The 25,651-nt window shown below is 57.9% G+C and overlaps 1 protein-coding gene across 1 annotated transcript; it reads left to right on the forward strand.

Annotated features, from left to right (window-relative positions):
• TAF6 (TATA-box binding protein associated factor 6) lies at nucleotides 1-25,350 on the forward strand. Its single transcript, XM_066571392.1, has 14 exons — nucleotides 1-509; nucleotides 1,188-1,274; nucleotides 4,766-4,919; nucleotides 6,248-6,304; nucleotides 9,655-9,774; nucleotides 12,395-12,537; nucleotides 13,866-13,943; nucleotides 15,322-15,423; nucleotides 17,178-17,360; nucleotides 18,634-18,708; nucleotides 19,457-19,582; nucleotides 21,316-21,489; nucleotides 23,364-23,585; nucleotides 24,238-25,350. The coding sequence occupies exons 1-14, from the start codon at nucleotides 354-356 to the stop codon at nucleotides 24,697-24,699; spliced, it is 2,139 nt and encodes a 712-aa protein (XP_066427489.1). The 5' UTR covers nucleotides 1-353; the 3' UTR covers nucleotides 24,700-25,350.
• The last annotated feature ends 301 nt before the right edge of the window (nucleotides 25,351-25,651 follow it).

Here is a 25,651-nt window from a genome sequence, read left to right on the forward strand (position 1 = left end):
AGGTCCTGGCAGGGCCATAGTGACCCGCAATCACCGCCACTTCCCACACCTCCAATAACCCCAGATTTACCTTCCTATCGCACTGCTATATCGCGATAATATTGTCGCTGCTATCTCCAGGCAACTACATGACGATTCACCCCGATTTTTTTATACAAACCCGGCGCCGTCCAGGACCCGCGGCGGCGGGAGGCGGGTCCCCAAGATGGCGGCGGCTCTGAGGAGCCGCGCCAAGATGGCGGCGGCGGCAGCGGCTTGAGGAGCGGCCGGGGCTCCCCGCGCTTCCCCCGCGGCCCCGCCGCCCCCTTTTGGGGGCTCCCCGCGGTTTCGGGGGACTCGGGGAGAGCGCGGAGATGGCGGAGGAGAAAAAGTTGAAGCTGAGCCACACGCTGCTCCCCGCCGAGTCCATGAAGGTGATGGCGGAGGCCATGGGAGTGCCGGGGGTCCCTGAGGAGACGTGTCAGCTGCTGGCGGAGGAGGCGAGCTACCGCCTCAAGGAGGTGGCTCAGGTGAGGGAGACACCCCCAGATTTGGGGGGGTTCAGGAGCCCCTTGGATCCCTCAGCTTTGGGGGGTGGGGGTGGGCAGGGGGAGACCCCAAAATTTGAGGGCTGGGACCCCCTCAGAGGTCAAATTTCCCCTCAAAAATCCCTTTTTCCTCACCCACGCCACCCCCAAACCTCTCCTGAACCCCATAATCCCCCCCAACTCCCCTTTCTCCTCCCATTTTCCCATTCTGGACCCCCTTTTTCCCCCAAAAACCTTATTTTCACCTCTCAATTCCTCACAAAATCTCCTTTTCTCCCCCTTTTTCCCATTCTAAACCTCCTTTTCACCTCCCAATTGCACTTCAACACCTCAAATCCTCTCTCCCCCCGATTTTCCCATCCTAAATCCATTTTTCATTCCTCATTGCCCTTATTTTCCTGACTTTAAACACTTCTTGCTGTCTTTTTTTGCCCTTTTTTCCACCCATTTATCTCAAGTCCACCCCAATCCTCTCTTGAATCCCCTTTTTTCCCCACAAAATTCCCTCACGAATCCCTTTTTTTACCCAAACCCGCTCTGAACCCCCCCTTTTTTCCCCAAATCCTTTTTTTTCGCCCCGAATTCCTTTTTCTCCCCAAACTCTCTCTGAACCCCTTTTTTCCCCCTAATTCTCCCCAAAAATCTCTTTTTTTCCCTCAGGACGCTCTCAAGTTCATGCACATGGGGAAGAGAAGGAAACTCACAACAGGGGACGTGGATTTTGCCCTGAAACTGAAAAATGTGGAGGTAAAACTGCCCAAAAATGGAAAAAATACCTTCAAAATCAATGGAAAGGCTCCCCAAATTGAGGAAATGCCCCTGAAATTGAGGGAAAAACCCCCCAAAACTGAGGGGAATTCCCACAAAATCAAGGGAAAATCTCCCAAAAAATCAAGAGGAATCCTCACAAATTCATGGGAAACTCACACAAAACTGAGGGAAATTCCCACCAAACTGAGGGAAATATCCCCAAAACTGAGGGAAATATCACTAAAACTGAGGGAAAACACCCCAAAACTGAGGGAAATCCCAACAAAAACAAGGGGAAAATCTCCCAAAACTGAGGAAAATTCCCACAAACTGAGGGGAAACACACCAAAACTGAGGGAATTCCAACAAAACCTGAGGGAAACTCCTTTAAAACCAGGAAAAATCCCCCCAAAATCCAGAAAATCCCCCCAAAACTGTGAAAACTCCCCCAAAATCCAGGAAAAACCCCATTTTTACCGTTTTGCAGCTGTTGTATGGGATCCACACTCAGGAGTTCATCCTGAGGGAAAACCTCCTAAATCTGAAGGAAACTCCCACAGAATTGAGGGAAATATCCCCAAAACGGAGAGAAATTTCCCCAAATATGAGGGAAATTCCCACAAAACTGAGTGAAATTCCCACAAAACTGAGGGAAACACCCCAGAACCAAAGGAAATTCCCACAAACCTGAGGGGAAACACCCCAAACCTGAGGGGAAGGCTCCCAAGATTGAGGGAAATATCCCCAAATCTGAGGGAAATTTCCACACAATTGAGGGGAAATCTCTCAAAACTGAGGGAAATTCCCACAAAATTGAGGAAAAGCCCCACAAAACTGAGGGAAACATCCTCAAATGTGAGGGAAATCTCACAGAATTCAAGGGAAAACCTCCCAAAACTGAGGGAAACTCCCACAAGTCTGAGGGAAATATCCCCGAATCTGAGGGAAACTCCCCAAAACTGAGGGAAATATCCCCAAAACTGAGGGAGAACACCCCAGAACCGGAGGAAATTCACACAAACCTGAGGAGAAACTCCCTTAAACCTGTGAAAAATCCCCCCAAAATCCAGAACCCCCCCCCTAAAAACCTGTGAAAATGCAGGAAAATGCCCGTTTTTGCCCCGTTTCGCAGCCGCTGTACGGGTTCCACTCCCGGAGTTCATCCTGAGGGAAAACCTCCCACAACTGACAGGAATTCCCACAAACCTGAGGGGAGACACCCAAACCTGAGGGGAAAGCTCCCAAGATTGAGGGAACTGTCTCCAAATCTGAGGGAAATATCCTCAAATGTGAGAGAAATATCCTCAAATGTGAGGGAAATCTCACAGAATTCAAGGGAAAACCTCCCAAAACTGAGGGAAATTCCCACAAAACTGAGGGAGAACACCCCAGAACCAGAGGAAATTCACACAAACCTGAGGGGAAACTCCCTTAAAACTGTGAAAAATCCCCCCAAAATCCAGAAAAAACCCCCTAAAAACCTGTGAAAATGCCCGGTTTTGCCCCGTTTCGCAGCCGCTGTACGGGTTCCACGCCCACGAGTTCATTCTGAGGGAAAACCTCCCAGAACTGACAGGAATTCCCACAAACCTGAGGGGAGACACCCCAAACCTGAGGGGAAAGCTCCCAAGATTGAGGGAAATGTCCCCAAATCTGAGGGAAATCTCACAGAATTCAAGGGAAAACCTCCCAAAACTGAGGGAAATTCCCACAAAACTGAGGGAGAACACCCCAGAACCGGAGGAAATTCACACAAACCTGAGGGGAAACTCCCTTAAAACTGTGAAAAATCCCCCCAAAATCCAGAAAAAACCCCCTAAAAACCTGTGAAAATGCCCGTTTTTGCCCCGTTTCGCAGCCGCTGTACGGGTTCCACGCCCACGAGTTCATTCTGAGGGAAAACCTCCCACAACTGACAGGAATTCCCGCAAACCTGAGGGGAAACACCCCAAACCTGAGGGGAAAGCTCCCAAGATTGAGGGAAATGTCCCCAAATCTGAGGGAAATATCCTCAAATGTGAGGGAAATCTCACAGAATTCAAGGGAAAACCTCCCAAAACTGAGGGAAATTCCCACAAAACTGAGGGAGAACACCCCAGAACCGGAGGAAATTCACACAAACCTGAGGGGAAACTCCCTTAAAACTGTGAAAAATCCCCCCAAAATCCAGAAAAAACCCCCTAAAAACCTGTGAAAATGCCCGTTTTTGCCCCGTTTCGCAGCCGCTGTACGGGTTCCACGCCCACGAGTTCATTCTGAGGGAAAACCTCCCAGAACTGACAGAAATTCCCACAAACCTGAGGGGAAACTCCCTTAAAACTGTGAAAAATCCCCCCAAAATCCAGAAAAAAACCCCTAAAAACCTGTGAAAATGCCCGTTTTTGCCCCGTTTCGCAGCCGCTGTACGGGTTCCACGCCCAGGAGTTCATCCTGAGGGAAAACCTCCCAGAACTGACAGGAATTCCCACAAACCTGAGGGGAAAGCTCCCAAGATTGAGGGAAATGTCCCCAAATCTGAGGGAAATATCCTCAAATGTGAGAGAAATATCCTCAAATGTGAGGGAAATCTCACAGAATTCAAGGGAAAACCTCCCAAAACTGAGGGAAATTCCCACAAAACTGAGGGAGAACACCCCAGAACCAGAGGAAATTCACACAAACCTGAGGGGAAACTCCCTTAAACCTGTGAAAAATCCCCCCAAAATCCAGAAAAAACCCTAAAAACCTGTGAAAATGCCCGTTTCTGCCCCGTTTCGCAGCCGCTGTACGGGTTCCACTCCCGGAGTTCATTCTGAGGGAAAACCTCCCACAGCTGACAGGAATTCCCACAAACCTGAGGGGAAACTCCCTTAAACCTGTGAAAAATCCCCCCAAAATCCAGAAAAAAACCCCTAAAAACCTGTGAAAATGCCCGGTTTTGCCCCGTTTCGCAGCCGCTGTACGGGTTCCACTCCCGGAGTTCATCCTGAGGGAAAACCTCCCACAACTGACAGGAATTCCCACAAACCTGAGGGGAAACACCCCAAACCTGAGGGGAAACTCCCTTAAAACTGTGAAAAATCCCCCCAAAATCCAGAAAAAACCCCCTAAAAACCTGTGAAAATGCGCGTTTTTGCCCCGTTTCGCAGCCGCTGTACGGGTTCCACGCCCAGGAGTTCATCCTGAGGGAAAACCTCCCAGAACTGACAGAAATTCCCACAAACCTGAGGGGAAACTCCCTTAAAACTGTGAAAAATCCCCCCAAAATCCAGAAAAAACCCCCTAAAAACCTGTGAAAATGCCCGTTTTTGCCCCGTTTCGCAGCCGCTGTACGGGTTCCACGCCCACGAGTTCATTCTGAGGGAAAACCTCCCACAACTGACAGGAATTCCCACAAACCTGAGGGGAAACTCCCTTAAACCTGTGAAAAATCCCCCCAGAATGCAGGAAAACCCCCCTAAAAACCTGTGAAAATGCAGGAAAATGCCCGTTTTTGCCCCGTTTCGCAGCCGCTGTACGGGTTCCACGCCCAGGAGTTCATCCCGTTCCGCTTCGCCAGCGGCGGTGGGCGGGAGCTGTATTTCTATGAGGAGAAGGAGGTGGATCTGAGCGACATCATCAACACCCCCCTGCCCCGGGTGCCCCTGGACGTCTGCCTCAAGGGTGGGGCCATCTTGGGCACGGGGCTTTTGGGGGGATCTGGGGAGAAATCGGGGGTTTGAGGGGGGTTTGGGGGGATCTGGGGAGAAATCGGGGGGGGTTGAGGGGGGTTTGGGGGATCTGGGGAGAAATCAGGGGGGTTTGAGGGGGGTTTGGGGGTTTGGGGAGAAATCAGGGGGTTTGAGGGGGATTCGGGGGGTTTGGGGAGAAATCAGGGGGGTTTGAGGGGGGTTTGGGGGGTTTGGGGAGAAATCAGGGGGGTTTGAGGGGGGTTTGGGGGGTTTGGGGAGAAATCAGGGGGTTTGAGGGGGGTTTGGGGGGTTTGGGGGGATCTGGGGAGAAATCAGGGGGGTTTGAGGGGGATTTCGGGGGATTTGGGGAGAAATCAGGGGGGTTTGAGGGGGATTTCGGGGGATTTGGGGAGAAATCGGGGGGGGTTGAGGGGGATTTGGGGGGTTTGGAGGGGATTTGGGGAGAAATCAGGGGGGTTTGAGGGGGGTTGGGGGGATCTGGGGAGAAATCAGGGGGGTTTGAGGGGAGTTTGGGGGGATCTGGGGAGAAATCAGGGGGGTTTGAGGGGGTTTGGGGGGATTTGGGGAGAAATCAGGGGGGTTTGAGGGGGATTTGGGGGGTTTGGAGGAGGATTTCAGGGGGGATTTGGGGAATATAAAGGGGGTTTGAGGGGGCTTGGAGGGATTTTGGGGAATATGGAAGGGATTTGAGGGGGTTTGGGGGGATTTTGGGGAATATAAAAAGGATTCGGGGAAATATAAAGGGGATTTGAGGGGGTTTGGGGGAATTTAAAGAGGATTTGGGGGGATTTTGGGCAATGTAAAGGGGATTTGAGGGGGTTTGGGGGGATTTTGGGGAATATAAAGAGGATTTGGGGAATATGAAGGGGATTTGAGGGGGTTTGGGGAATATAAAGGGGATTTGGGGGCTTTGGAGATGAATTTGGGGAATATAAAGGGGATTGTGGGGATTTGAGGGGGCTTTGGGGAAATTAGGGGGGATTTTGGGGACTATGAAGGGGATTTAAGGGCGTTTGGGGTCTGTAAAGGGGATTTTGGGGGACACTAAAGGGGGTTTGAGGGGGTTTGGAGGGGTATTGGGGCATATAAAGGGGATTTGAGGGGGTTCTGGGGGGATTTGGGGAGATTGGAGGGGGATTTTGGGGAATTTGGGGTGGTTTAAGGCTGATTTTGGGGGGGATGGCATTTTCAAGTCTGTGAGGAGAATTTGGGGTGGGTGGGGGGGTGGATTTGGGGATTCTGGAGATGATTTTGGAGTGATCCCAGCCTGATTTGCCCATTTTTGGGGTCCCCCCCCAGCCCACTGGCTCAGCATTGAGGGGGTGCAGCCGGCGATCCCCGAAAACCCCCCGCCAGGTGTGTGACCCCAAAAACCCCAAATGTGCCTTAAACCACCCCAAAATCCCCCTTAGACCACCCCAAAAACCCCAAATACCCCTTAAACCACCTCAAAAACCCCCAAATCCCCCTTAAACCACCCCAAAATCCTCCCAAATCCCCCTTAAACCACCCTAAAATCCTCCAAACCACCCCCAAAACCCCAAATGTCCCTTAAACCACCCCAAAATCCTCCAAACCACCCTTAAACCACCACAAAATCCTCCAAACCACCCCCAAAACCCCAAATGTCCCTTAAACCACCCCAAAATCCTCCAAACCACCCTTAAACCACCCCAAAATCCTCCAAACCACCCCAAAATCCCCAAATCCACCTTAAACCACCCCAAAATCCTCCAAACCACCCCAAAAACCCCAAATCCCCCTTAAACCACCCCAAATCCTCCAAATCCCCCTTAAACCACCCCAGAATCCTCCAAACCACCCCAAAATCCCCAAATCCCCCAAAATCCCCCAAAATCCCCCAAATCCTCCTTAAACATCCCCAAATCCCCCTTTAACCACCCCAGAATCCTCCAAACCACCCCAAATCCCCCCAAAATCCCCAAATCCCCTTTTATCTACCCCAAACCCCCCCCACAATCCCCCAAATCCCCCTTAACCACCCCAAAATCCCCAAATCCCCCTTAAACCACCCCAAAATCCCCAAATCCCCCCCAAAATCCCCCAAATCCCGCTTAAACCACCCCCAAATCCCCCTTTAACCACCCTAAAACCTCCCCAAATGCCCCAAAACCACCCCAAATCCACCCTTTAACCGCCCCAAGCCCCCCAAAATCCACCAAATCCACCCCAAATTTATCCAAATCCACCCTTAAACCTCCCCAAATGCCCCAAAATCCCCCAAAGCCCCCTTGAACCACCCCAAATCCCCCTTAAATGACCCCAAATTCCCCCAACCCCCCCCAAATCCCCAAAACCCACCAAAATCCCCCTTGAACCACCCCAAATGCCCCAAAACCACCCCAAACCCCCCTTAAACCCACTTGAACCACCCCAAATTCCCCCAAACCCCCCCAAATCCAGGGGTTTCCCCCTTCCCCCACATTTTGCCCCCCCCCAGGGAGGTTTTGGGGTCCCCAGGGAGGTTTTGTGCCCCCCAGACCCCATTTTGTGCCTCCCCATGGAGCTTTTGGTGCTCCCCAGGGAGGTTTTGGGGTCCCCGGGGAGGTTTTGGGGTCCCCCTGACCCCATTTTGTGCCCCCAGGGATGTTTGGGGTCCCCCTGAGCCCGTTTTGGGGTCCCCAGGGATGTTTGGGGTGCCCAGGTTGTTTTTGGGGTCCCCCTGACCCCATTTGTGCCCCCAGGGATATTTGGGGGTCCCCAGGGATGTTTGGTGTCCCCCAGACCCCATTTTGTGCCCCCCGGGGAGGTTTTGGTGTCCCCAGGGATGTTTGGGGTCCCCGGGGAGGTTTTGGGGTCCCCAGGGAGGTTTTGGTGGGCCCCAGGTATTTTTGGGGTCCCCCAGACCCCATTTTGTTCCCCCCGACCCCATTTTGTGCCCCCCCAGGGATGTTTGGGGTCCCCAGGGAGGTTTTGGGGTCCCCTGACCCCATTTTGTGCCCCCCCAGGGAGCTTTTGGTGCCCCCCAGGGAGGTTTTGGGGTCCCCAGGGAGGTTTTGGGGTCCCCCCGACCCCATTTTGTGCCCCCCAGACCCCATTTTGTGCCCCCCAGGGATGTTTGGGGTCCCCCAGGGAGGTTTTGGGGTCCCCCTGACCCCATTTTGTGCCATCCTAGGGAGGTTTTGGTGCCCCCCAGGGATGTTTGGGGTCCCCCTGAGCCCGGTTTGGGGTCCCCAGGGAGGTTTTGGGGTCCCCCTACACCATTTTGTGCCCCCCAGGGATGTTTGGGGTCCCCTGAGCCCGTTTCGGGGTGCCCCGGGTGTTTTTGGGGTCCCCCTGAGCCCGTTTTGGGGCGCCCCGGGTGTTTTTGGGGTCCCCTGAGCCCGTTTTGGGGTGCCCCGGGTGTTTTTGGGGTCCCCTTGACCCCATTTTGTGCCCCCAGGGAGGTTTTGGGGTCCCCTGAGCCCGTTTTGGGGTGCCCCGGGTGTTTTTGGGGTGCCCTGAGCCCGTTTTGGGGTGCCCCGGGTGTTTTTGGGGTCCCCTTGACCCCATTTTGTGCCCCCAGGGAGGTTTTGGGGTCCCCTGAGCCCGTTTTGGGGTGCCCCGGGTGTTTTTGGGGTCCCCTTGACCCCATTTTGTGCCCCCAGGGAGGTTTTGGGGTCCCCTGAGCCCGTTTTGGGGTGCCCCGGGTGTTTTTGGGGTGCCCTGAGCCCATTTTGGGGCGCCCCGGGTGTTTTTGGGGCCCCCTGAGCCCGTCTGTGCCCCCAGGGAGGTTTTGGGGTCCCCCTGAGCCCGTTTTGGGGTGCCCCGGGTGTTTTTGGGGTCCCCTGAGCCCGTTTTGGGGTGCCCCGGGTGTTTTGGGGTCCCCCTGAGCCTGTTTTGGGGTGCCCCGGGTGTTTTGGGGTCCCCTGAGCCCGTTTTGGGGCGCCCCGGGTGTTTTTGGGGTCCCCCTGAGCCCGGTTGTGCCCCCAGGGAGGTTTTGGGGTCCCCTGAGCCCGTTTTGGGGCGCCCCGGGTGTTTTTGGGGTCCCCCTGAGCCCGGTTGTGCCCCCAGGGAGGTTTTGGGGTCCCCCTGAGCCCGTTTTGGGGTGTCCCGGGTGTTTTTGGGGTCCCCCTGAGCCCGGTTGTGCCCCGAGGGAGGTTTTGGGGTCCCCTGAGCCCGGTTGTGCCCCGAGGGAGGTTTTGGGGTCCCCTGAGCCCGTTTTGGGGCGCCCCGGGTGTTTTTGGGGTCCCCTGAGCCCGTTTTGTGCCCCCAGGGAGGTTTTGGGGTCCCCCTGAGCCCATTTTGGGGTGCCCCGGGTGTTTTTGGGGTCCCCTGAGCCCGTTTTGGGGTGCCCCGGGTGTTTTTGGGGTCCCCTGAGCCCGTTTTGGGGTGTCCCGGGTGTTTTTGGGGTCCCCCTGAGCCCGGTTGTGCCCCGAGGGAGGTTTTGGGGTCCCCTGAGCCTGTTTTGGGGTGCCCCGGGTGTTTTGGGGTGCCCCGAGCCCGTTTTGGGGTGCCCCGGGTGTTTTTGGGGTCCCCTGAGCCTGTTTTGGGGTGCCCCGGGTGTTTTTGGGGTCCCCTGAGCCCGTTTTGGGGCGCCCCGGGTGTTTTTGGGGTGCCCTGAGCCCATTTTGGGGTGCTCCGGGTGTTTTTGGGGTCCCCTGAGCCCGTCTGTGCCCCCAGGGAGGTTTTGGGGTCCCCCTGAGCCCGTTTTGGGGCGCCCCGGGTGTTTTTGGGGTCCCCCTGAGCCCATTTTGTGCCCCCAGCCCCCAAGGAGCAGCAAAAGGCCGAGGCCACGGAGCCGCTGAAATCGGCCAAGCCCGGCCAGGAGGACGAGGGGACCCCGAAAGCCAAAGGGGCCGGGGGGGCCGGGGGCGACGGCAAAGGTGGGGACGGGGGGGGATTTGGGGGGGGCTGAGGGGATTTGGGGGGGATTTGGGGGGGATTTGAGGGGGTTAAAGGGGATTTGGGGGGGATTTGGGGGGGTTGAGGGGATTTGGGGGGATTTGGGGAGGTTAAAGGGGATTTGGGGGGGATTTGGGGGGGTTAAAGGGGATTTGGGGGGATTTGGGGGGGATTTGGGGAGGATTTGGGGGGGTTAAAGGGGATTTGGGGGGCTAAAGGGGATTTGGGGGGATTTGGGGGGGATTTGGGGGGGTTAAAGGGGATTTGGGGGGGATTTGGGGGGGATTTGGGGGGGTTGAGGGGATTTGGGGGGATTAGGGGGGGTTTAAGGGGATTTGGGGGGGATTTGGGGGGATTTGGGGGGGTTGAGGGGATTTGGGGGGATTTGGGGGGGTTAAAGGGGATTTGGGGGGGTTAATGGGGGATTTAGGGGGATTTGGGGGGGTTGAAGGGGGGTTTGGGGGGATTTTGGGGGGCTTTGGGGTGTTTAAGGGGATTTTCGGGGGAATTGGGGGGGATTTGGGGTGTTTAAAGGGGATTTGGGGGCGATTTGGGAGGGTTAAAGGGGATTTGGGGGGGATTTGGGGGGGTTGAAGGGGATTTGGGGTGTCTAAGGGGGATTTTGGGGTGGTTAGGGGGGATTTGGGGGTGTTTAAGGGGGATTTTGGGGGGGTTAAAGGGGATTTTGGGGGGATTTGGGGTGGCTGAAGGGGATTAGGGGGGGTTCAAGGGGATTAGGGGGGATTTGGGGGGGTTAAAGGGGATTTGGGGTGGCTGAAGGGGATTTTGGAGGGGTTTGGGGTGGTTAAGGGGGATTAAAGGGGAATTTGGAGTTAAAGGGGGATTTGGGGGGGCTGAAGGAGGATTTGGGGAATTTGGGGTGGTTAAAGTGGGGTTTAGGGTGGTTTTGGGGGGATTTGGGGCAGTTAAAGGGGGATTTATGGGATTTTCAGGGGCTTTAAGGTGGATTGAGGGGATTTTCAGGGGGATTTTAGGGGTGTCCCTGAGGTTTCGGGGTGCCCCCCGAAGGGAAGGAGAAGATTTGGGATTTTGGGGTTTCCTTTGGGATTTGGGGTTATTTGGGGGGGGTTTCATGGGGTTTTGGGGGCGCCGCTGAGGTTTTGGGGTTTTCCTATGGGATTTGGGGTTTCCTATGGGAATTTGGGGTTTCCTATGGGATTTTGGGGTTTCCTATGGGAATTTTGGGGTTTCCTATGGGAATTTTGGGGTTTCCTATGGGAATTTTGGGGTTTTTTGGGGGGTCCCATGGGGCTTTGGGGGCGCCGCTGAGGTTTTGGGGTTACCTATGGGAATTTGGGGTTTCCCATGGGATTTGGGGTTTTTGGGGGGGTCCCATGGGGTTTTGGGGGTGTCCCTGAGGTTTCGGGGTGCCCCCCAAAGGGAAGGAGATTTGGGATTTTGGGGCTACCTTTGGGATTTTGGGGTTTTCTTTGGGATTTGGGGTTTCCTATGGGATTTGGGGTTTTTGGGGGGGGGTCCCATGGGGTTTTGGGGGTGTCCCTGAGGTTTCGGGGTGCCCCCAAAGGGAAGGAGAAGATTTGGGATTTGGGGTTTCCTATGGGATTTTGGGGTTTCCTATGGGATTTGGGGTTTTTGGGGGGGGTTCATCGGGGTCAGGGGGGGTCCCATGGGATTTTGGGGGTGTCCCTGAGGTTTTGGGGTTTCCTATGGGATTTTGGGGTTACCTATGGGATTTTGGGGTTTCCTATGGGAATTTGGGGTTATTGGGGGGGGTTCATCGGGGTCAGGGGGGTCCCATGGGGTTTTGGGGGCGTCCCTGAGGTTTGGGGGTGCCCCCAAAGGGAAGGAGAAGATTTGGGATTTGGGGTTTCCTATGGGATTTTGGGGTTTCCTATGGGATTTGGGGTTATTTGGGGGGGGGTTCATCGGGGTCAGGGGCTCCCATGGGGTTTTGGGGGTGTCCCTGAGGTTTCGGGGTGCCCCCCAAAGGGAAGGAGATTTGGGATTTTGGGGCTACCTTTGGGATTTTGGGGTTTTCTTTGGGATTTGGGGTTTCCTATGGGATTTGGGGTTTTTGGGGGGGGGTCCCATGGGGTTTTGGGGGTGTCCCTGAGGTTTCGGGGTGCCCCCAAAGGGAAGGAGAAGATTTGGGATTTGGGGTTTCCTATGGGATTTTGGGGTTTCCTATGGGAATTTGGGGTTTCCTATGGGATTTTGGGGTTTCCTTTGGGATTTGGGGTTTCCTATGGGATTTGGGGTTTTTGGGGGGGGTTCATCGGGGTCAGGGGGGGTCCCATGGGATTTTGGGGGTGTCCCTGAGGTTTTGGGGTTTCCTATGGGATTTTGGGGTTACCTATGGGATTTTGGGGTTTCCTATGGGAATTTGGGGTTATTGGGGGGGGTTCATCGGGGTCAGGGGGGTCCCATGGGGTTTTGGGGGTGTCCCTGAGGTTTCGGGGTGCCCCCCAAAGGGAAGGAGAAGATTTGGGATTTGGGGTTTCCTATGGGATTTTGGGGTTTCCTATGGGAATTTGGGGTTTGTGGGGGGGGTTCATCGGGGTCAGGGGGGTCCCATGGGGTTTTGGGGGTGTCCCTGAGGTTTCGGGGCGCCCCCCAAAGGGAAGGAGAAGAAGCCCCCGCTGCTGGAGGGGCCCCCCCTGCGGCTGAAGCCGCGCAGCGTGCACGAGCTCTCGGTGGAGCAGCAGCTCTACTACAAGGAGATCACCGAGGCCTGCGTGGGCTCCTGCGAGGCCAAACGGGCCGTGAGTCACCCCAAAAGCACCCCAAAAGCACCCCAAAAACAGCCCAAAATCCTACAGATCACAGGGACACAAAAACCCCATAAAACCCCACAAAAATCCCATAAAAATGGCACAAAATGCCCCAAAATCGGCCCCTACAAGATCACCGAGGCCTGCGTGGGCTCCTGCGAGGCCAAACGGGCCGTGAGTCACCCCAAAAGCACCCCAAAAGCACCCCAAAATCCTACAGGGCACAGAACCCTTTATAGACCCCAAAAACCCCATAAAAACAGCACAAAAATGGCATAAAATGCCCCAAAATCAGCCCCTACAAGGAGATCACCGAGGCCTGCATGGGCTCCTGCGAGGCCAAACGGGCCGTGAGTCACCTCAAAAACACCCCAAAAACAGCCCAAAACCACCCCAAAAACACCCAAAATCCTACAGGGTCCTAAACCCTTTATAGACCCCAAAACCACCCCAAAAACAGCCCAAAACCCTACAGGGTCCAGAACCCTTTATAGACCCCAAAAACCCCACCAAAATCCCATAAAAACCCCACAAAAACCCCACAAAAATGGCACAAAATGCCCCAAAATCGGCCTCTACAAGGAGATCACCGAGGTTGGTGTGGGGTTCTGTGAGGTTAAATGGGCTGTGAGTCACCCCAAAAACACCCCAAAAACAGGCCAAAAGCACCCCCAAATCCTACAGGGTCCAGAACCCTTTATAGACCATAAAAATCCCACAAAAATCCCATAAAAACCCCATAAAAATGGCACAAAATGCCCAAAATTGGTTCTGTGAGGCCAAACGGGCCGTGAGTCACCCCAAAAACACCCCAAAAGCAGCCCAAAATCCTACAGGGTCCAGAACCCTTTATAGACCCCAAAAACCTCACAAAAATCTCATTAAAACCCCACAAAAATCCCCATTAAAATGGCACAAAATGCCCAAAATTGGGTCTGAGAGGCCAAACGGGCCGTGAGTCACCCCAAAAACACCCCAAAAACACCCCAAAATCCTACAGATCACAGGGACACAAAACCCCACAGAAATCCCATAAAAACCCCACAAAAGCAGCACAAAAATCCCATTAAAACCCCCCAAAAACCCCACAGAAATCCCATTAAAACCCCCCAAAAACCCCACAGAAATCCCATAAATTCCCCCAAATCTGTTGCAAAATCCTCCAAAAATGCCCCAAAACCGCCCCGAAATCCCCCCGAAAAAGCCCCAAAATCCCCCAAAACCGCCCCAAAAAAAGCCCCAAAATGACCCCAAAGCCACCCCCAGATGTCCCCAAGTGTCCCCAAATGTCCCCAAGTGTCCCCAAATGTCCCCTGCAGGAGGCCCTGCAGAGCATCGCCACCGACCCCGGGCTGTACCAGATGCTGCCGCGCTTCAGCACCTTCATCTCTGAGGGGGTGAGCGACCCCAAAATCCCCGGGATTCACCCCAAAACCTGCCCCAAAATCTGCCCCAAAATCCCCAGGATTCACCCCAAAACCTGCCCCAAAATCTGCCCCAAAATCCACCCCAAAATCCCCGGGATTCACCCCAAAATCTGCCCCAAAATCCCCGGGATTCACCCCAAAATCTGCCCCAAAATCTGCCCCAAAATCCACCCCAAAATCCCCGGGATTCACCCCAAAACCTGCCCCAAAATCTGCCCCAAAATCCACCCCAAAATCCCCGGGATTCACCCCAAAATCTGCCCCAAAATCCCCGGGATTCACCCCAAAATCTGCCCCAAAATCCCCGGGATTCACCCCAAAATCTGCCCCAAAATCTGCCCCAAAATCCACCCCAAAATCCCCGGGATTCACCCCAAAATCTGCCCCAAAATCTGCCCCAAAATCCCCAGGATTCACCCCAAAACCTGCCCCAAAATCTGCCCCAAAATCCACCCCAAAATCCCCGGGATTCACCCCAAAATCTGCCCCAAAATCCCCGGGATTCACCCCAAAATCTGCCCCAAAATCTGCCCCAAAATCCACCCCAAAATCCCCGGGATTCACCCCAAAACCTGCCCCAAAATCTGCCCCAAAATCCACCCCAAAATCCCCGGGATTCACCCCAAAATCCCCGGGATTCACCCCAAAATCTGCCCCAAAATCCCCGGGATTCACCCCAAAATCTGCCCTAAAATCCCCGGGATTCACCCCAAAATCTGCCCCAGAATTCACCCCAAAATCTGCCCCAAAATCCCCGGGATTCACCCCAAAATCTGCCCCAAAATCCCCAGAATTCACCCCAAAATCCACCCCAAAATCTGCCCCAAAATCTGCCCCAAAATCCACCCCAAAATCCCCAGGATTCACCCCAAAATCCTGGGATTTCACCCCAAAATCTGCCCTAAACCTGCCCCAAAATCCTCGGGATTCACCCCAGAATCTGCCCTGAAATCCCAGGAATGGCCCCAAACTCCCAGGGGCTTCCCCAATGTCCCCAATGTCCCCAATGTCCCCAATGTCCCCAATGTCCCCATGGCGTCCCCATGGTGTCCCCAATCCCCCCAGTGTCCCCATGGTGTCCCAAATGTCCCCACGGTGTCCCCAGTGTCCCCAATGTCCCCATGGTGTCCCCAAGGTGTCCCCAGTGTCCCCAGTGTCCCCATGGTGTCCCCAGTGTCCCCACTGTCCCCATGGTGTCCCCAGTCCCCCCCACTGTCCCCAGTCCCCCCCAGTGTCCCCAGTGTCCCCATGGTGTCCCCAATCCCCCCCAGTGTCCCCAGTGTCCCCAGTCCCCCCAGTGTCCCCAAGGTGTCCCCAGTGTCCCCAAGGTGTCCCCCGGTGTCCCCAGGTGCGGGTGAACGTGGTGCAGAACAATCTGGCGCTGCTGATTTACCTGATGAGGATGGTGAAGGCCCTGATGGACAACCCCACCCTGTACCTGGAGAAATACGTGAGTGACGTCACCCGAGTGTCACCTGGGTGTCACCTGAGTGTCACCTGGGTCACCTGTGTCACCTCCTGTCCCTGTGTGTCACCTGTGTCACCTCCTGTCAGCCCCTGTCCCCTCCTGTCCTCACCTGTCCCTGATGGACAACCCCACCCTGTACCTGGAGAAATACGTGAGTGACGTCACCCGAGTGTCACCTGAGTGTCACCTGTGTCACCTCCCTGTGTCACCTGGGTCACCTCCTGTCCCAAAGTGTCCCAAAACTGTCCCAAAGTGTCCCAAACTTGTCCCCAGGTGTCCCCAAGTGCCCCAAACCTGTCCCCAGGCGTCCCAAACTTGTCCCAAACTTGTCCCAAACTTGTCCCCAGGTGTCCCCAGGTGTCCCCAAGGGTCCTAAATGTGTCCCAAACCTGTCCCAAACATGTCCCCAAGTGCTCCAGTCATGTCCCAAACCTGTCCCCAAAGTGTCCCCAGGTGCCCCAAACCTGGCCCAAACCTGTCCCCAAGTGGCCCAAACCTGCCCCAAACCTGGCCCAGATGTTCCCAAACCTGCCCCAAACCTGGCCCAGATGTTTCCAAACCTGTCCCCAGACTTGTCCCAGGTGTCCCCAGGTGCCCCAAACCTGCCCCAAAGTGCCCAAACCTGTCCCCAAGTGTCCCCAGGTGTCCCAAACCTGGCCCGGATGTTTCCAAACCTGTCCCCAGACTTGTCCCAGGTGTCCCAAACCTGCCCCAAAGTGTCCCCAAAGTGTCCCAAACCTGTCCCCAAAGTGTCCCCAAGTGTCCCAAACCTGGCCCAGATGTTCCCAAAGCTGTCCCCAGGTGCCCCAAACCTGCCCCAAACCTGGCCCAGATGTTTCCAAACCTGCCCCCAGACTTGTCCCAGGTGTCCCCAGGTGTCCCAAACCTGCCCCAAACCTGCCCCGAATGTTCTCGAACCTGTCCCAACCTACCCTGGATGCGTCCCCAATGATGTCCCCACCGTGTCCCCAATGATGTCCCCACCGATGTCCCCACCGTGTCCCCACCATGTCCCCAATGATGTCCCCACCGTGTCCCCAATGATGTCCCCACCATGTCCCCACCGTGTCCCCGCCATGTCCCCAATGATGTCCCCACCGTGTCCCCACCGTGTCCCCAATGATGTCCCCACCGATGTCCCCACCATGTCCCCGCTGTGTCCCCACCGTGTCCCCAATGATGTCCCCAATGATGTCCCCAATGATGTCCCCGCCGTGTCCCCGCTGTGTCCCCACCGTGTCCCCAATGATGTCCCCAATGATGTCCCCGCCGTGTCCCCACTGATGTCCCCAATGATGTCCCCACCGTGTCCCCAATGATGTCCCCGCCGTGTCCCCAATGATGTCCCCAATGATGTCCCCAAGTGTCCCCGCCGTGTCCCCAATGATGTCCCCAATGATGTCCCCACCATGTCCCCACCGTGTCCCCGCCGTGTCCCCGCCGTGTCCCCAATGATGTCCCCAATGATGTCCCCGCTGTGTCCCCAGTGATGTCCCCAATGATGTCCCCAATGATGTCCCCGCTGTGTCCCCAGTGATGTCCCCACTGATGTCCCCAATGATGTCCCCGCCGTGTCCCCACTGATGTCCCCACTGATGTCCCCACTGATGTCCCCACTGATGTCCCCACTGATGTCCCCAATGATGTCCCCAATGATGTCCCCGCCGTGTCCCCACTGATGTCCCCACTGATGTCCCCAATGATGTCCCCAATGATGTCCCCAATGATGTCCCCAGCTGCACGAGCTGATCCCGGCGGTGATGACGTGCATCGTCAGCCGCCAGCTGTGCCTGCGGCCAGATGTGGACAACCACTGGGCCCTGCGGGACTTCGCCGCCCGCCTGGTGGCCCAGGTGTGCAAGAACTTCAGCACCACCACCAACAACATCCAGTCCCGCATCACCAAAACCTTCACCAAGGTGGGGTTTGGGGTCACAAATGGGAATTGTGGGGTTTATGGGGTCAGGGGCGGGGATTTGGGGTCAGAAATGGGGATTTGGGGTGTGAGATGTGGGGTGGCCCAGGTGTGCGAGAACTTCAGCACCACCACCACCAACATCCAGTCCCGCATCACCAAAACCTTCACCAAGGTGGGACTGGGGGATTCATGGGGTTTGTGGGGTCAGGGACGGGGATTTGGGGTCAGAAATGGGGATTTGGGGTCAGGATGGGCCCAGGTGTGCGAGAGCTTCAGCACCAGCACCACCACCAACATCCAGCCCCGCATCACCAAAACCTTCACCAAGGTGGGGTTTGGGGTCACAAATGGGAATTGTGGGGTCAGAAATGGGAAATGTGGGGTCAGAAATGGGAAATATGGGGTCAGAAATGGGATTTATGGGGTTTATGGGGTCAGGGATGGGATTTATGGGATTTATGGAGTCAGAAACGGGGATTTGGGGTGTGGGGTCAGGATGGGCCCAGGTGTGCAAGAGCTTCAGCACCACCACCACCAACATCCAGTCCCGCATCACCAAAACCTTCACCAAGGTGGGGTTTGGGGTCACAAATGGGAATTGTGGGGTTTATGGGGTCAGGGATGGAGATTTGGGGTCAGAAATGGGGATTTGGGGTGTGGGATGTGGGGTGGCCCAGGTGTGCAAGAGCTTCAGCACCAGCACCAACAACATCCAGTCCCGCATCACCAAAACCTTCACCAAGGTGGGGTTTGGGGTCACAAATGGGAATTGTGGGGTCACAAATGGGAATTGTGGGGTCAGGGATGGAGATTTGGGGTCAGAAATGGGGTTTATGGGGTTTATGGGGTCAGAAACGGGGATTTGGGGTGTGGGGTCAGGGTTTGGGATTTGGGGTGAGGATTTGGGGTCTGTGCTCAGGGATTTGGGATTTGGGGTTTGGGTTCAGGGATTTGGGGTGAAGGTTTGGGGTTCAAGATCAGGGATTTGGGGTTCGGATTTGGGATTTGGGGTTCAGATTTGGGGTCAGGATTTGGGCTCAGCCTATGGAGTCAGGATTTGGGCTCAGGGATTTGGGGTCAGGATTTGGGGTCAGGATTTGGGGTGAGGCTTTGGGGTCTTTGCTCAGGATTTGGGCTCAGGCTTTGGGGTCAGCGTTTGGGGTCAGGGTTTGGGGTTTGGGCTCAGGATTTGGGCTCAGGATTCGGGGTCAGGCTTTGGGGTTTGGGCTCAGGATTCGGGGTGAGCGTTCGGGGTGGCCTCTGTGTCCCCGCAGAGCTGGGTCGATGACAAAACGCCCTGGACCACGCGCTACGGCTCCATCGCGGGGCTGGCCGAGCTGGGCCACGACGTGAGTGACACCTGGGGACACCTGGGGACACCTGGGGACACCTGTGCTCTGCCCCCACTGGCCCCAATGTCCCCAAACGTCCCCAATCCCGCCAATGTCCCCAAATGTCCCCAAATGTCCCCAAATGTCCCCAGTCCCCCCAAAGCCTCCAATGCCCCCAATGTCCCCAATAATGTCCCTGGTGTCCCCATCCCCCCCAATGTCCCTCCAGTGTCCCCAATGCCCCCAAAACCCCAAATGTCCCTGGTGTCCCCACAATGTCCCCCAATGTCCCCCAAATGTCCCCACTGTCCCCACAATGTCCCCACAATGTCCCCAGTCCCATATTTTCCCCAATGTCCCCACAATGTCCCCACTGTCCCCCCGATCCCCCCAAATGTCCCTGGTGTCCCCAGTGTCCTCCAGTGTTCCCCACTGTCCCCACGGTGTCCCCAATCCTCCCAATCCCCCCAAATGTCCCCACAATGTCCCCAATGGCACCAATGTCCTCACTGTCCCCACAATGTCCCCAGTCCCCCAATGTCCCCCCAATCCCCCCAAATGTCCCCAATATCCCCACTGTCCCCAATGTCCCCAATCCCCCCCAAAACCCCAAATGTCCCTAATGTCCCCAGATGTCCCCAATCCCCCCCAAAACCCCAAATGTCCTCAATGTCCCCCCAATCCCCCCAAATGTCCCCAATCCCCCCCAAAACCCCAAATGTCCCCAATGTCCCCGACCCCCCCAGTGTCCCCTGGCTGTCCCCAGGTGATCAAGACCCTGATCCTGCCGCGGCTGCCGGCCGAGGGCGAGCGCGTGCGGAACATTCTGGAAGGGCCGGTGGTGAGCACCATCGACCGCATCGGGGCCGACCACGTGCAGAGCCTGCTGCTGGTGAGCTCAGGGGACACTGGGGACACCTTGGGGACACCTTGGGGACACCTTGGGGACATTGGGGACATTGGGGACACGGGGTCAGCACCATCGACCGCATCGGGGCCGACCACGTGCAGAGCCTGCTGCTGGTGAGCTCAGGGGACACTGGGGACACCTTGGGGACACCTTGGGGACACCTTGGGGACATTGGGGACACCTTGGGGACACCCTGGGGACACTGGGGACATGGGGTCAGCACCATCGACCGCATCAGGGCCGACCACGTGCAGAGCCTGCTGCTGGTGAGCTGAGGGGACACCCTGGGGACATTGGGGACACTGGGGACACCGGGGACACCTTGGGGACACCGGGGACACCTTGGGGACACGGGGTCAGCACCATCGACCGCATCGGGGCCGACCACGTGCAGAGCCTGCTGCTGGTGAGCTCAGGGGACACTGGGGACATTGGGGACACCTTGGGGACACCCTGGGGACACTGAGGGCATTGGGGACACCTTGGGGACATTGTGGGGATTGGAAGGATTGGGGGGGACATTGGGGACACTGGGAAGATTGGGGGACTGGGGACATTGGGGACACATAGGGACAAAGTGTGTCCCCAATGTCCCCAGTGCTGTCCCCACAGAAGCGCTGCGCCCCCGTGCTGGCCATGCCGATGGTGTCACTCTGGTGTCCCCGATGTCCCCAATGCTGTCCCCAATGCTGTCCCCATTGTCCCCACAGAAGCACTGCGCCCCATGTTGGCCAAGGATGTCCCCAATGTCCCTTTGTGTCCCCGTGCTGGCCATGCTGATGGTGTCACTCTGATGTCCCCAATGATGTCCCCATTGTCCCCACAGAAGCACTGCGCCCCCGTGCTGGCCATGCTGATGGTGTCACTCTGGTGTCCCCAATGTCCCCATTGTCCCTTTGTGTCCCCACAGAAGCACTGTGCCCCCGTGCTGGCCATGCCGATGGTGTCACTCTGGTGTCACTCTGGTGTCACTCTGATGTCCCCAATGATGTCCCCATTGTCCCCACAGAAGCACTGCGCCCCCGTGCTGGCCATGCCGATGGTGTCACTCTGGTGTCCCCAATGTCCCCATTGTCCCTTTGTGTCCCCACAGAAGCACTGCGCCCCCGTGCTGGCCATGCCGATGGTGTCACTCTGGTGTCACTCTGGTGTCCCCAATGTCCCCAATGATGTCCCCATTGTCCCCACAGAAGCACTGCGCCCCCGTGCTGGCCATGCCGATGGTGTCACTCTGGTGTCCCCAATGATGTCCCCATTGTCCCCACAGAAGCGCTGCGCCCCCGTGCTGGCCATGCTGATGGTGTCACTCTGGTGTCCCCAATGTCCCCAATGATGTCCCCATTGTCCCCACAGAAGCACTGCGCCCCCGTGCTGGCCATGCCGATGGTGTCCCCAATGTCACTCTGGTGTCCCCAATGTCCCCAGTGATGTCCCCATTGTCCCCACAGAAGCACTGCGCCCCCGTGCTGGCCATGCCGATGGTGTCACTCTGGTGTCCCCAATGTCCCCAATGATGTCCCCATTGTCCCCACAGAAGCACTGCGCCCCCGTGCTGGCCATGCCGATGGTGTCACTCTGGTGTCCCCAATGTCCCCAATGATGTCCCCATTGTCCCCACAGAAGCACTGCGCCCCCGTGCTGGCCATGCCGATGGTGTCACTCTGGTGTCACTGTGGTGTCCCCAATGTCCCCATTGTCCCTTTGTGTCCCCACAGAAGCACTGCGCCCCCGTGCTGGCCAAGGCGCGGCCCCCCCCCGACAGCCCCGAGTGCTACCGCGGTGACTTCGGGTACCTGGGGGGGCTCCTCTGCTCACACGTGGTCAAGGCCAGGGCCCAGGCGGCCCTGCAGGCCCAGCAGGTCAACAGGACCACGCTGACCATCACCCAGGTGACATCTGGGGACATTGGGGACATCGGGGGGATTGGGGACACTGGGGGGATTGGGGACACTGGGGGGATTGGGGACAATGGGGACACAAGGGGGGCACAGGCAGCCCTGCAGGCCCAGCAGGTGACCAGGACCCCGCTGACCATCACCCAGGTGACATCTGGGGACATTGGGGACAGTGGGGGGATTGAGGGGATTGAACTGCATGGGGACATTGGGGACAATGAGGACGTCGGGAGGATTGAACTGAATGGGGGGGACTGGGGACAATGGGGACAGGGTTGGCACAGGTGGCCCTGCAGGCCCAGCAGGTGACCAGGACCACGCTGACCATCACACAGGTGACAATGGGGACATTGGGGACGTGTCTCCAGTGTCCCCCCTAATGCCGTCCCTTGTCCCCAATCTCCCCAATCCCTCCAATGTCCCCAGTCCCCACAATGTCCCCAGTGTCCCTGTGTCCCTTGTCCCCACAGCCACGCCTGATGCTGTTTCCCCAATCCCCCAATGTCCCAAATGTCCCCCAATGCTGTCCCTGTGTCCCCAATGTCCCCTAACACTGTCCCTTGTCCCCACAGCTGCGCCCGACGCTGACGCTGTCCCTGTGTCCCCAGTGTCCCCAATGTCCCCAGTGTCCCTAACGCTGTCCCTTGTCCCCACAGCCATGCCCGATGCTGACGCTGTCCCTTGTCCCCACTGTCCCCACTGTCCCCAATGCTGTCCCTTATCCCCAATCCCCCCAATGTCCCCCAATGCTGTCCCTTATCCCCAATCCCCCCAATGTCCCTAACGCTGTCCCTTGTCCCCACAGCCGCGCCCGATGCTGACGCTGTCCCTGTGTCCCCAATGTCCCCAGTGTCCCCAGTGTCCCTAACACTGTCCCACTGTCCCCAATGTCCCCAGTGTCCCTAACTGTGTCCCAGTGTCCCCACTGTCCCTTACTGTGTCCCACTGTCCCCAATGTCCCTAACCGTGTCCCTTGTCCCTACAGCCGCACTTGACGCTGACGCTGTCCCTGTGTCCCCAATATCCCCAATGTCCCCAATGTCCCCAGTGTCCCTAACGCTGTCCCTTGTCCCCACAGCCGCGCCCGACGCTGACGCTGTCCCTGTGTCCCCCATGTCCCCAATGTCCCCAGTGTCCCCAGTGTCCCTAACGCTGTCCCTTGTCCCCACAGCCGCGCCCGACGCTGACGCTGTCCCTGTGTCCCCAATCCCCCAATGTCCCTAACCGTGTCCCTTGTCCCCCATGTCCCCAGTGTCCCCAGTGTCCCCAACGCTGTCCCTTGTCCCCAATGTCCCTAACTGTGTCCCTTGTCCCCACAGCCGCGCCCGACGCTGACGCTGTCCCTGTGTCCCCCATGTCCCCAATGTCCCCAGTGTCCCCAGTGTCCCTAACGCTGTCCCTTGTCCCCACAGCCGCGCCCGACGCTGACGCTGTCCCTGTGTCCCCAATCCCCCAATGTCCCTAACCGTGTCCCTTGTCCCCCATGTCCCCAGTGTCCCCAGTGTCCCCAACGCTGTCCCTTGTCCCCAATGTCCCTAACTGTGTCCCTTGTCCCCACAGCCGCGCCCGACGCTGACGCTGTCCCTGTGTCCCCCATGTCCCCAATGTCCCCAGTGTCCCCAGTGTCCCTAACGCTGTCCCTTGTCCCCACAGCCGCGCCCGACGCTGACGCTGTCCCTGTGTCCCCCATGTCCCCAATGTCCCCAGTGTCCCCAGTGTCCCTAACCGTGTCCCTTGTCCCCACAGCCGCGCCCGACGCTGACGCTGTCCCTGTGTCCCCCATGTCCCCAATGTCCCCAGTGTCCCCACTGTCCCTTACTGTGTCCCTGTGTCCCCAGTGTCCCTAACGCTGTCCCTTGTCCCCACAGCCGCGCCCGACGCTGACGCTGTCCCAGGCCCCGCAGGCCCCGGGGGCCCCCCCGCGCCCCCCCAGCATCATCAAGGTCCCCAGCGCCATCGCCCTGCCCGTCCCTGTGCCCGTGCCTGTCCCCACGCTGGCCCCCGGCCGCCCCGGCACCCCCACGCAGCCATCGCCGCCCCCACCCAAGTTCATCGTCATGTCCTCCTCGGCCAGCAGCGCCAGCCAGCAGGTGCGGGGACAGCGGGGACAATGGGGGGACATTGGGGACAATGGGGACAATGGGGGGAATGGGGACACTGGGGACAGCGGGGACAATGGGGGGAATGGGGACACTGGGGACAATGGGGACAGCGGGGGGACATTGGGGACAGCGGGGGGACATTGGGGACAGCAGGGACAATGGGGGGAATGGGGACAATGGGGTCAGTGGGGACAATGGGGACATTATGGGGGTTGGGGACATTGGGGGGCATTGGGGACATTGGGGGGACAGTGGGGACAATGGGGGGATTGGGGGGACAGCGAGGACAGTGGGGACAATGGGGACACACTGGGGACATTGGGGACATTGGGGACATTTGGGGACACTGAGGGGACAGTGGGGACACTGTGGGGACATTGGCGGGGTTGGGGACAGTGGGGGGACATTGGTGACAACGCAGGGGGACATTGTGTGGCTGCGAGGTGACACCGAGGTGACGTTTGGGGACATTTGGGGACATTGGGGGGATTTAGGGAGTTGGGGACGTTGGGGGGGACACTGGGGACACCGAGGGGACACCGAGGGCATTGGGGACATTTGGGGGATTGGGGACACCGAGGGGACACCGAGGGCATCGGTGACACTTCGGCCATGTCCCCGCCGTGTCCCCCCTGCCCAGGTGATCACGCTGAGCACGTCCCCCGCGCCCACGGCCACCTCTCCGGTCACCACCACCGTCCCCAGCGTGCAGCCGCTGGTCAAGCTGGTGTCCCCCGCCGTGCCCAGCAGCGCCACCAGCAGCGCCACCAGCAGCGCCGCCGGCGTCCCCGGCACGGTGCAGAAATACATCGTGGTGTCCCTGCCGCCCGCCTCGGGCGGGGACACCAAGGGCGGCGCCACCGCTGCCACCGCTGCCACCGGCGCCACCCCGCCGCCCGCCGCCGCCGCCGCCCCGCAGCTGTCCCCAAGTGCCACCGGCGGCTCCCCGGTGGCCTCTGCCACCGCGGCCACCCCCAAGGGCGAGGCTGGGGACAGTCCCCAAGGCGCCGCCGCCGCCGTCACCGCCGCCGCTGTCACCTTCAAGGCCAACGGGACAGCCGGGGCGGTGACGGGGACGCAGGAGCCACCAGCGGGGCAGTGACGGACACTGAGGGGCACCGAGGGGCCCCAGAGTGTCACCAAAGTGTCCCCAAGGGCACCAAGGGTCATCAAAGGGTCACCAAAGAGTCCCCAGTGTCCCTAAGGGTCATCAAAGGGGTCCCAGTGTCACCAAAGGGTCCCCAAAGTGTCCTCAGGGGTCCCCAGGGTCATCAAAGGGGTCCCAGGGTCACCAAAATGTCCCCAAGGGGCCCCCAAGGGTCACCAGAGGGGTCCCAATGTCACCCAAGTGTCCCCAAATTGTCCCTCCCCAAGGGGCACCCAAGGGTCACCAAAGGGGTCCCAGGGTCACCAAGGTGTCCCCAAGGGTCACCAGAGGGTCCCCAATGTCCCCAAAGTGTCCCTGGGTCCCTCCATGGGGACAAACTGTCCCCAAAGTGTCCCCAAAATGTCCCCAAGGTGTCCCTGGGTCCCTCTGGGGAGGACAGGGACGGTCTGGGTGTCCCCAAAGTGTCCCCAGATTGTCCTCAAAGGGTCCCCAAAGTGTCCCCAGATTGTCCCCAAAGTGTCCCTGGGTCCCTCTGGGGAGGACAGGGGGCGTCTGGGTGTCCCCAAGGTGTCCCCAAGTGTCCCCCTGGACCCCGCGGTGTCCCCCGGGGCTGTGTGGAGCTCAATAAACTCCCAGTTCCTCCCAGTTCCTCCCAGTTCATCCCAGTTCGTCCCCAAAATGTCACCAGAGGGGCCTGGGGGGAGGAGCAGCCAATGGGAGGGGGGGGCGGTGGCAGTGACGTCATCGGGGCGGCAAGGCCACACCCCCGGGGGCGGTGGCGGTGACGTCATTGGGGTGACAGGGACAGGGCCACCTCCCCCCCAATGTCCCCGGGGTCGTTACCCCCGCGCTGGGACACCGCGACCAGTACGGACCAGTATGGACCAGTACGGACCAGTATGGACCAGTATGGACCAGTATGGACCAGTATAGACCAGTACAGACC

Source organism: Molothrus aeneus, unplaced genomic scaffold (assembly GCF_037042795.1).
Source record: "Molothrus aeneus isolate 106 unplaced genomic scaffold, BPBGC_Maene_1.0 scaffold_468, whole genome shotgun sequence".
Lineage (NCBI taxonomy): Eukaryota > Metazoa > Chordata > Aves > Passeriformes > Icteridae > Molothrus > Molothrus aeneus.